Source organism: Salminus brasiliensis, chromosome 11, assembly GCF_030463535.1.
Source record: "Salminus brasiliensis chromosome 11, fSalBra1.hap2, whole genome shotgun sequence".
NCBI lineage: Eukaryota > Metazoa > Chordata > Actinopteri > Characiformes > Bryconidae > Salminus > Salminus brasiliensis.
Window position 1 is genome coordinate 21,154,063 of NC_132888.1, and position 12,471 is coordinate 21,166,533.

Below are 12,471 nucleotides of genomic sequence, written 5' to 3' on the forward strand. Positions count from 1 at the left end.
AGAAGCACTATTTTGTTGGATTCCCTTTTTTTCCTTCAAGAAATGAAGTGAAAGGTATTGGCAGGACACTGCAAAAATGAGACCAAGTCTGGCAAAAAACACTGAGTTTATTCCACTGAGCAAAGTACAAAAAAGCCAGACAGTGATGAGCATTGATGATGGCAGGAAGCTGAAACGTTTGCTCAGGTTGTGTCTGGCTTTTTGTGCTTGGCTCAGTGGAATAAACTATGATAATCTGTTCTAGACTTGGTCTTTCTTGTTTTTTTGTTTTTTTTAGGAATGTATAGGCAAGATGTTTTCACTTCGTTTTGATTTGGGTTTCTTGCTTTACGCACCTTAAGCAACTGCTTACTCAGGTTGTCTTTGTATTATAAGATCTGAACCATTATAAGAACATAAGAACCAAATAACAAATATGTAAAAATAATGTATATGTATATGTATATGTAAAACAAATGTGTAAAAATAATAGAAATCAGAAGGGTGTTAGGGGTGAGTATTTAAAAATGTTCACGGTATCTCAGAATTACGACATGTTGATGTGTCAAATTTCAAGTATACGGCCAAATAAGCTTATTCGACCATGTGCCTTTAAAAGAGACACAGGGTGAGTGGGAGTTCACTGACTGGTGATCCCGCCCTGAAAAACAGGTGGAGAAAAAAATTTGTTGTGAGTTTAGCGATGTGCTTAGTTTGATTAAATGCAATTAAAAGCAAACCCGAATGAACCAGTCTGCTATATGTGCCTGAAAATAATTCCATTCACCAAGACCATTCATTCCACATATGAGGCTTGAGCCTCAATTCACTGGAACACGGTCAGTGCACTGGTGTTTAAGTTCTCTAAGCCTAGATAGCCAGCTATGAGTCCAAACATGGCAAACACTTTTGTTAGTAGCTCAGTGGTTAATCAACAGTAGCTGCTCTGGATTGCCTGATACTCGGTGGATCTGTAGCCTAGTTAGCCAAGCAAAGGTTAGCTTAGCAAGTGGGCACCAGTGGCTTTGTCATCTAAATGTTAATAAGTAGGCTTTCAGTCAGCCAGAGTTGAATTTGTTCTTTAGTGAGGAGATTGTTATCCTGCTAGCTAAGCTAATGCTAACCCTATTCCCTCCCCCAGACCCAGAGCAGTTGAACAATTACAGCTGTTGTCTTTTCCAGATGAAATCTGTATGGAAGCCACGTGAACACAGAACTATCTAAGCTACTTGGGCAAGCTACTCCCCATCCCCAGTAATAGTGTATACTGCGGTAGTATTTTGAGACAGTATTGCGGTATGGAAAAAGCAGATACTGCCCAACCCTTTTTATTCAAACTGTGATAAATGTTATATGACACCCAACTGGTACCATAAAAATGTTTGGACATACCTTCTCGGACCTCGTAGACTCGCTGGACCCAGTTGTTTCGGCTCACCGCTTTCCACTCGGCGCGGTACTTAAGCACAGGAACTCCTCCTGAAGCCTCAGGCTCATCGAACAGCAGCTGAGCCGTGCTGGAGTACGGCTCCACCTGAGTGATGACTGGTGCTGAGGGCACATCTAGGGGACAAGGGGAAAACATTGCAAGCTGTCAAGCAAGCACCTGAATACTTTCAACACAGACAATTAATTATTCCTAACAATCAAATTTTTTAAGACTACAGTGTGAGCTATTACTGCCCGAGATAGAATAGATAGAATGCCTTCTATGAGTCTGCAAGAACAAGCTTGAAAGGGGAACACAGGGTTGTTTGTCACACGTTCACTCTGGCTCTCTGATCCCATATACCAAACAAGTGATATCAGCCAAACCTAAATATAACAGAAGCTCAGGGTGTCCCCTGCGAATTGAGGCCATTATTCTGTGGTACTTGGTTCTGAACAGAAGCTGTGCATTCATGGTAGTGGAGTTGGCTGTGATAATCATCATACCTCACTGCAAAGTTCTGCAATGAATGAATAGACCACAGTACTATTTCTGCTCATAGAGCATACATAGAGCATAGAGATGAACAATTCAAGAACATTTTATTTGGACAGAAATTAAGACTGCATATCAATTCGTTGTTTTCAAGATCAGGCAATGTAATTATTATTATTAGTTATTGTTTTTTAATAGACTTTGCACAGGATATAACAGAATGTTCCCTGAAAGAGCAGTTACACCACCATCCTCCAGAAGTGCCCTAAATTGAGTCCAGTGCCCAGCACTTTATTGCTCTCCACTGATAAGTCATCAGTGGAATCACAGTGGTGGCAGATATAAAGTGTTCTGCCAAATGTGCTCTCTTGATGTGCCCAGATTTTATAATGAAGGCACTGAATCTCTGTCTCACTGGGCCTGTTATTGAGGAAGGTTCCAGACAAAGCAGAGAGGAGGATTTCTATCACTGTATATTCTGCTGTCTACTCAATGGGAGTTGCACACATGTATATACATCATGAATGTGACAACCAGCCCCCACGAGTGCTGCTATGATAAAGGCCATGCTAATGACCTTCATGCTTGAAAACTATGAATCCAATGGTGATTCACCATTGACACTGCAATTAAGTCCAAGAGTTCCATGTCTGAGAAACTGCTCATTTGCATTGGCTGGTGGCATTGCAACTAGAAAATCAGAGAACTTCTCAACTCGGTGTGCTCATCATGGAGGTGATGGTTTCATGCTTGTCACACTGCATGCCATTTCACTTGCATGGCTTTGCCTGTCTGCCAGCCTGTCATTGACTATGGGGGATGCATGACTGTCACTTTCTGCATGAAAAGCCCTTAACAGGCAAGTTTCTAGCTAGCTATTGCCAGCATAGCTAGCATTGTCAGGTTCGATCAATTATCAGGTGATTCAAACAAGCATGTAGGCTTAATTACATTCAAATTTCTCATTTTTCAATATGACTCTCACTCCTTCCGAAACTAAAATGGCACATGTTCTCAGAGTGTTGAAGAGATCACCAACTAATCAAGAAAACCATCATCAGATTAAATCTCTTCTAGTTAGAGAGAAGATAAGATGATTTATAAGAATCAACATTTCCAGATGATAGTGGCCTTGTTGAACCAGATGATGACGGTGACAACCAACCCCATGTGCTTCCCGATAACAAAGAGAGTAACAGATGCCTAAATGCTTTGTAAACGCTTGAGAGTTTTAAGGAAGTCACTGAAGTTAGTGTCAAGGTCGAGTCACAGAGAGCAGACGGACCAGCCTGAATGAGGATGAACTCTTTGGACTCGGTCCCAATCTCGTTGGAGGCCGTGCAGTTGTAGCTGCCAAAGTCGTTCTGGGAGTCCGGGTTAACCTGCGGCGGATTGAGAGTGCATGCATTAACCTTAGGGATCCTCCTCAGCTGTTGCTCTTGTTCCATTAGCAACATCTCTGTTTACTCCTCACCATGTGTTTCCCCTGCTCAATTATTGATCAGTGACAGAGCCTGCAACACAGTTTTGGGGCAACACAACACACTCCCTGATCGGTGTAAGTATTAAATCTTTATGCACAGAGGAAATGGCCTAGCGGATATGGAAGACGGCTTTTACCTCCAGGAAGCTGGCAGAGGGAGTGTTATAGATTTTGATGTTGGAGGTGTTGGCATTGGGCAGCATGAGCCCATCCCGCAGCCACACAATAGACACCTCGCTGGGGTGCGCCAGGGTTTCACAGCTGATGTTGGCCGGGTTTCCCTCCCACGTGTAGACCGCTACCGAGCCCAGGATTTTGGGGGCGTCTGGTGTGAATAGAGAAAATGATGAAAGATGATGAAAGGAAACAAGCTGAAAAAATAATCACATGACTGTTTGTGGAACGGTACGACTGTCACTACTGACCGTATTAGTAGCCGAACAAGTTACTGGATAAATCTTCACAATTAATCAATAGAGGTGAAACGATTAATCAATGGGGCGGAGCAATTAATCAACAGTGGTGGAACTTCACAGAAATTACAATTCTTTGCTTTATTGCATATGTGTATATGTATATGTTTCCAGTTGCAGTTTATTCAATCATATAAATGCACAATATTTAATAATAATGTGTGAGCCGTGAGTTAATATGTAAGCCCTGGGCTAATACAGGCTTATCAAGAGTTTGCTTTTCTTTACTGTTCTTGATTTTAAGGTGATGATGGTGTGCCTCATGGTGGGCTTGCTTGTTTAATTGTTATGACACTTCCTGCATTATAATCCTTATTAAAATGGGCATTTGTATTTGCTACAATCTACTAAATAATGAATTCAGAGGCTTATATTTTAAGGATTCTAACAACTCTAATAATCAAGAAGACTAGGTCTAGACTAAAATTTAAGATTCACTGCTGTCAGTGGAGTTAGGTTTAACTCTAGGCTTAATCACTGCCATGAAAAAAAGGCCTTTTTTTTTTTCTTGCCAAAGAATAATCAAGTATGAAGTATTGAGATTTTGGTACGAGTGTACCAGTATTACACCTCATTTATAGAGTAAAACGGATAATTGCAATAGCTTTGCAGGTTGGTTTTCATTTTTTTGACATAATGTGAATTCATTATGAACAGACTAATATGCTTCTTTTTATATTGACTCTCGTTAAAAGTTAAATTTTTATCACATGTTGGTCTTTTTAGCGATACAAGGTTTTTGTGGGACAGTAATGATATATGTATTGTAAACGCATATTTATGGGTTTCAATCAGGCTCTGTTTCTTCTCAAAATAAGAGAATAAAAAAATTGAGAACTTATTTTTAAGTTCTTTCATTTTCATTTGAACTTCTCATTTTTCAAATCAAGTGATCGTGTTTTGCTGACTAAGCTTGCAGCTTGCCCCAACACACACTGCGCCTTCGCAGCTGTAATTGTGGGGAATCAGTGTTGAGAAGCTTAAAAGCACACTCCTGAGTAAAAGTAAGTGGTCGGTAGTGTGCCAAGGGAGAGCATGCTGCTAGACACGTCTGGTCGCTCTTCTACATGAAAGCCGATCACGCTCGGCAGAGTCTCTATTTCTAAACACTCTCTCCTCTTCTTCCAGAACAGCATGTGGAGGTTGGGGGTGGAGGGGGGGGCAGCATGACATGCTTTTTTCAGTGTGTCCTATTTGCACATAATGTGGGGCTCAATTCACTCTATTGTTATCTGCAACTACAACACACTGCCATTCTCCTCCTGCCCCTGCGACACTGCCACCGGGTCTCCCGCTCTAGACGCTATCAGCAGCACCCCGTTAACGCGTGCTGAGACGTAAAAAAAAAAAAAACTGCAAACAAAGTGGTTGACAGATATTTGCCCAGCATGTGCTTCGATTAGCATAAAAACAAAAACACCACCACACACAGTGGGAAAATCTTCAGTGACTCTTTTTTGCGCACTTGCACTGCTATGGAATTTCAACAAAATGTATTACAGCTGGGTGATTCTTCAATTATTCAATCTTCAGTAATGTTGCTCTAATTATGCCAAGGCAATGTTTACAAGCTTTAAAGTAAAGACTTAAAAATGGCCAACATTGAACTTATATAGAATTCAAATATTTTTATATTTAAGTGGCACAGTAGGTTCACTGACTTTTTCATATTTTTTGGTTTGGGTAATTCAAATTTAGGAAGTACCTCATTCAATTTATTCAAAACTGTTAAAACAGTTAAAAAGATAGCCTTGTTGATACCCTTGTACTCAACAGCTGGTATCGAGGATATACACTGACATCACAGTCCTACTGGAACATGCCCCCTTTAGTCCAATTGAGTGGCAAAACATTCAGCAACACGGCTGTGTTTAATCAGAAAACGGACAAACCAGGAATGAAACAAGCGATTATCTGCTCAATAAAAGGCAGTTGGACTAAACAGCGATCCAGACAAATTATCAAAGAGCCAATGGGGCCCAATGTGGACGAATAGAGTACTTACTGTCTTGTGTTTAGTAATGTATAAGCTTAAAGGTATCTTTGAACTATTAGTCTATTCTAACTAGCTAAGGTTTTCTTGAGTAAATAGCAAAGCACTTTGTAAGTCGGTCTGGATAAGAGCGTAGAATGCCTAGAATGTCCAGCTAACTGAGGCTCAAATCACACTCGATTAGAGGATAAAGCCTCATATCTGAGAGCACAGAGTCGAGTGAAGGGTCTTAGGACTGTTTTCAGGCTCAATTAGTAGACTGGTTCATCCAGGTTTGCTCGCTTTCCCTCTTACTTGAAATTCGCATCTGCAGTGGGCTTGATTTTTTCCCACCTGTTTTCAGAGCGTGACTTCATCACTCAGTGAGATCCTGGATTTCAGTTGTTTCTACGAATTGCAGCAATCCATTTGTTTCTCTTCTCTTTAGCCTTTAGCTTTTAGCTCTTCTCACAGGCTGTTGTGGGAATGATGTTAATGTTAGGGATGGTAATATGTTGTTAAAAACACTACGCAAATGTTGGATAGATTTGAACATAAATAATACATTTTGTTTATCTAATTTGTGTTTTATATTTTTGAATTAATTGATCCTTGCAATGTCCCCAACCCCAGGGAGGGCGGACTAGCACACGCCCCCTCCGACGTGTGCGCAGTCAAGCCGGTCATTTTTCAAACCGCAGCCGATGCAACATCACTGGCCAACCAACGCGCCTGAAGGGAAGTGTTGCATACCCGGCTCCAATGTACCAGCCTGCAGACGCCAGGTGACAGCCAGCACCACAATGAAGTGATGTGGGGGGAGAGCGCCATCTACCCACCCTGGAGAGGGAGGCAAAGCCAATTGTGCTCTCTCGGGGCCCTGGCTGCCGATGGCTAGCAGTAATGCCCGGGATTCAAACCAGTGATCCCCTGATCACAGTGACAGCGCTATATATATATATATATATATATATATATATATATATTTTTTTTTTTTTTTTTAAACTGATGTTTAAACCATAATCTCATAGCCTAATTGGTGCCTAATTTGTTGTGGGGCAATGAATAATATATTCAGTACTTGAGCTATTTATTTTGTAACAGTGACATGAATTCATAACCTGGGGAAATAAATGTTCTCCTAATTGAAGAATCATTCAGCTACAAATCCAGTGTAGAAAATTACTCCGCAAGTCAAAACATTTAACACGCTATGATAAAGTAACTACCGGCTTTTGGCCTCTTTATATTTCAGAGAAGACTGCCTTACATTACAAATCCGGATAAGGTTTAGATTAAGCATCAGTCACTGAGCATGAAATCTCCCAGCTAATATCTCTCTGCACGCTGATTATGAAAGGGCCCAGGAAGTCAAATTCCCTCCCTTGCCGGCAGTGCTGTTTTTGATCAGCTTTGCCTGCTGTATTGATTTAACACATATGACCTTAACTGGACCTGATACCGCATGTCAAATTGGATGAAATCGGGTATGTTCATGGTGGACAAACGTCTGCCTTGAAGGTAGTGATGCTCTAATCAGGCATCAGGCCTTTTAGATCTAATAGTGATCACTGATTGCATGCTATTAGAATCCAATACATACATCTTGTCTAACCAGCCATGTGGGAAATAACCTTGGGACACAGCCGATACTAATGACAAAAAAATCCATGAATCATAAGCAATATTTCTAACAAAGGAAATCGTTTAATTGTCTGACTAACAAAAAACAAGTCAGCCTCATTTCGCTCTCCAGCTGACTAGCCTGTGGTTACAAAGGAGCAAGGGCAGATTCTGCTTTAAATGTTGCTGCTGACATTTCAGCGAGAGTTGGTTCACTACTAGCTGCAGCATTTGCCCTCGTTAGTTTGTCACAGTCTGCTAATGTGTGGTGTTGAATGTTCTAGCTTCATTTGCACAGTCAAGGTTTTGCACATATGTGGCACAATAGTCAAACTGGTGAAGTTCCGTCGCTATATTCTGGTAATGCTGAAAATGTCTACCCAAGCCAGATGAACATTCAGCCTGTAGCCAGGCTTGGGTTTGTTTTCATGCAAGTGCTTTATATAGAAGGCTTGTTTTCTCTCTCTCTCTTACCTTCTCGCCCTCGTTCTCTCTCTCTCTCATGGACACTCTCTTTGCCTGCCTATCTCACTATGTCTCTTGTGAGATAAAAACAATGTCAGGCCAACTTAAAATTATGAATAACTGATTGCAGTGTTGTTGTTGTTGTTTCTTTTCGAACTCAGTTTTGTCAAATGTTCTCCTGACATTTTTCACTTCTCAGTGTGTTTCTCAACAACACATATTGAGTAGAGCCTCCTAAACATTAGTAAATGAGCTGCAGCTGAAACTGATTAAATATTCTGTAAGATGTTTAGTCTGTGTTCCTCCCCCTCAATTTGTTCACTTTTCTTTCCCCTCTGTAGGTTAGAACTTCCCTCTCACATCACATGGAGGCAGGCCTTTGTATTCTCAGACTCCTGACAACAGGGGTTGTTGAAGGCTGTGGTGCTAATGGGATTCAAACCTATAATCTTCCGTCTCTTCACAAGCTAGCAGTTAGACAGTTATGCCACTCCAGAGCTGTGGAGCCTTCTACATATCTGTGTCCAAGAAAGAATGGAAAGGTAAATTTACTCAGAACAGAGTTTTTATATAGTGTAGTTTCACAGCTGTAGGGTGGCTCCGGCTGCCTGCATATCAAGTGTGAAGAGAACATTAGTTCAAATCCCAGCAAGAGCTCAGCACTGCATTGTCATAAGCCTCCCAGGCTATGGATGTCATGTGATAAGAGAAGTTCTAACCTGTAGATAGAATAAAAAGTAAACAAATCAAGGGGAGGAACACAGACTAAAACTTTTCAGCTACAGCTCATTTACTGATGTTTTACTAATGTTTTTAAAGCTCAACTCAGTATGTCCTGCTGATCAAACTGAGACACAAAACTAAAAACGTAAGCTAACTGAACTGACTAAACTAAACTAACTGAAAGAATGCTGTGTAATCAGTTACTGCATAGTTTGAAGTAGACCGTAGAAGCCGCATTAATGAACGACCCTGGAGTGTACAATTCAGGTGTGTTGGCACTAAACACTCCAGGGTGGATACGATTCAAATGCCTGATTAAGTAAATGAACACTAAGATGAGTTTGGGTATCGGTATATCCAAATAACCGCACCCTTCTCCAGTCTTCAGAGGCCTGTAATTGCCCCTTATGACAGCACAAGGTCTTGGAACTACACTAGGGGAAATAGGACCTGATCTTACAGTGCACTTCCAGGTACATATGCTGAGAACTCTCGCCGACGGCGTTGCGGGCCGTGCAGAGGTACTGTCCCGCGTCTGTGTACTGGGCGTACTTCAGGGTGAGGGAGGACACGCGAGCATCGCTGCGCACCACCACGCTGCCATCCGCACTCTAGAGAGGAACACACAGACAGACAGGTTAAAATGAACATCCCTGCGGGCCCAAAGAGACGTCATCAGTGCACACACTTCCAAGCCTGCATAACCTTATCTGTGTGTAGTCATCTGTCAGCATCTAAACACAGAAATATTTCAGGGCGTCTCAGCAAGTTCAGTGAAGTAGGTTCTGGGCCGGAAACTTGAGTTGCTTTATTACTTTAAAAGGCCCCACGCATTCAGCCGCCCTGGAGACGGCGACAATAGCGGAGACAAAAGCAGTATGTGACAGGGTGGTAGAGGCAGATATAAATAACAGTCCTTTATGCGCTGGAGCTTTGAGGGGGAGAAGATGTGAGGTGGACCCATCAATAATGCAGAGTGTGAGTCAGGGAAGCCATTTCTAAAGTGCACGATTATTTCATCATATGCTACGTCATGTGAACTCAGCAAGTCCGAAGCACTTACGGCTTACTCGCTCCAGCGCATGCCACCACTTGTGCTCGCAACCCAACACGCCACGTACGCGCTTCCTTTTAGCTCGGAGTTGTCGCTTGACCTTGCGAATATGAATGTGACGAAGCCACCGTTTAAGATTCCTTCACTCTAATGTGCTCAGAAAGTGAATGGCCATCCAGTAGCTGTGGCTGGGCTGGCTACAGACTTTAAGGCTTTATTACTGTCACAAAGAAAGTGGAGACCTACCCCGTACTGACGGGGGAGCGGATAAAAAGGAAGAAAAAGGAGATTTGTCACAGCTATTCACACATTGCTCGTTCAAGAGTAAAAAGCACTAGTCAAACACGTCTATTTTCAAAGAAGTGTCAGCTCAATGGTTTAACAGGTTTTTAGACTAGATGGCACCAACGCTCTCCCTCTCTTACGTTCAGTGCAACACACACACAAACACAAAAACTGTCATGACGTCACAAAAACTACACTGTTCTGAGAGCAGAAAACGCCCACAGAGTCCAAAATGTAGAGAACATTTTCATTTCAATGTATGGAATGTATGAAAATTTCTAAAGTATCACCAATTCTACTAAAGAGCATGTAGTAAAACAAAATGTACGTGTGCATGGTCCAAACACTAACCTATTCCCAGTAAAATACAGTAGAAACATGAGATGTCTAGGCACTGATTATTTCTGCTGTACTGAAAAAAATGCATTATGTCGAGACTCTATCAGACTGACTTGAGAATGATGTGTATGGTTACACCCCTAATTTGCACTGAGCAAAACATCCTTGTACACCGACTGGCCATTTGATCAGGTACACCCATCATTAAGATGCATTTTACGCATACAGTTGCATGTGAAAGTTTGGGCACTCTTGGCTAAATGACACGCTTTGTCTTTATTAGCTAATCAGGCATATTACACAATACTTCAGACCTAAATCCTAAAGCGGTAACGTTCATCCAACCATCCATCTGCTTCTTCCTGGTCAGGAGTGCGGTGGGTCCGGAGCCTACCAAGAATCATTGGGTGCGAAGCAGAAATACCCCCCTGGGCTGGGCGCCAGTCCATCACAGGGTACCACACACACAGCCATTCCCTCACACCTAGGGGCAATTTAGCATGGCCAATTCACCTACCATGCGAGGCTGCGAGATAGCGACCTGAGCAAGGATCAAACCCACAAGCCCAGGCCTCTGGAGCTGTGCAACACATGCACTACCTGCAGCACCTTTCATAACGCCTAAAAAAATGCATGTGTAAAAGTTTGGATCCCCTAGGCTAAGATTTTACCTCACATATGACCTTGCAAACTAACCTCTGAAGTATGCTACAGAACATCTATCATGCTTTGGGATTTTGTTGCTGCCAAAGGCAACACAAAAGTCGAATGACTACAAGCTGTGATTTCTGCCAAACTTATTTACCTATGCACTGACTCTGTTTTTATATTATATCAAATCAGTAGTGTCATTTGACCATGGGTGCCCAGACTTCCAGACTGTTGCTGTACAATTTATCAGCCTCCCTCAACCCCATGCTTCAGGAAAAGGACCACCACAGGACCACCGCTAACCACTTACTATTATTTAAGCAGTTAACCATTTTTAGCACAGCAATAACATCAATATAGTAGTGTCCATGTTGATCTGACTGAATCAGATCTGACAGTGTTATTGGATCTTAGAAGCACACCACCACTGCTGGCTTGAGAACAGTCTGCCAACCACAAATATCCAGCCAAAAGTGGATATTCACGAAGGGCTGAAAAATGACCAACACTAACTGCTGCTGTATCTGCTCACGTTGGTGTCGCTTCTGCTCGCTCTGTGTTGGAAATAATTGCGGTGAGAGAGGTGCTTCTGGACTGAGTCACGCTTACATAATGAAAAGTCCCCTTTTCATCCAGACATCAGCAGCTTCCCTCGTCTGATCTGACCAGGCTAATTCAATCGCCCCCCTAATGGGTGCATTGAGCACTGGCCATTCTACTTCCAGCTGCTCTCCAGAGGCCTCTCCCATGGCCGTGGTCAGATGGCCGGTCGGTGAACCCTGGCCCCCACCCCAGGAAAGCACGTGTCCACTGGACACCGGTTACAGTACCACGGAGAGCGTCACTGGAACAGCCGGTGGTGCGCCAGCCCAAAGCAGCTAATGCAACGTGGCCCAGGTATTCAGCGGAGTGTATCAGTTCAATTCTTCTCAGAGATAAAGCTCCTGTTATTCATTTGCAATGTGAGAACATTGGCACATTAATGTTTTATGGCCACCGTTTTCAGCAGAGGAGCTGTTTTAATAATGCAGACTGAGCACTAGCTATTGCAGATGCTGCTGGTTGTTACCACAAATACCCAGCTTTGTCTGAAGAAACGTTCTAGAAAGCACAACACAAAAAGAGCGGCATGACAAAGGCTTTTTAATATACTCTGGTAAGAAGAAGAAAAAAGAAGAAGAAGAAGAAGGAGAAAAAAAAGCCCCCATCTAATTACTAAAGAAATCAATGGGTCATAGAAAATCGGATTGCATAAGGAGGTTTGCACGGTATGTGCACACGACTGAAAAACAAACATTCACAGACTGTGCTGGCTAGGTATGACAGCAAGGGCGTTTTTATCGCATTACCACAATACCAGTGAGGAACTGTGACCAAACACTTTAAACATGGTACAACAAATCAATCTACTTCAGTTACGTGTTCATAAACTGCTTCCCCTTTGTGCCAAACAGCCACAGTGTGAGAGGAAAAAAAGGGAAAAGGTCGGATTTAAGACTC

The 12,471-nt window shown here is 42.4% G+C and overlaps 1 protein-coding gene across 7 annotated transcripts in view; it reads right to left on the reverse strand.

Moving 5' to 3' along the window:
• Positions 1–12,471, reverse strand: part of ncam1b (neural cell adhesion molecule 1b) — a 106,706-nt gene that overhangs the window by 28,873 nt on the left and 65,362 nt on the right. For all 7 annotated transcript variants that reach the window (XM_072692153.1, XM_072692151.1, XM_072692150.1 and 4 more), the window contains 4 exons: positions 9,103–9,253; positions 3,524–3,711; positions 3,189–3,285; positions 1,372–1,542 (listed from right to left, as the gene is read on the reverse strand). In XM_072692153.1, the coding sequence (XP_072548254.1) occupies positions 1,372–1,542; positions 3,189–3,285; positions 3,524–3,711; positions 9,103–9,253 (607 nt within the window). The remainder of the gene's footprint in view (positions 1–1,371; positions 1,543–3,188; positions 3,286–3,523; positions 3,712–9,102; positions 9,254–12,471) is intronic.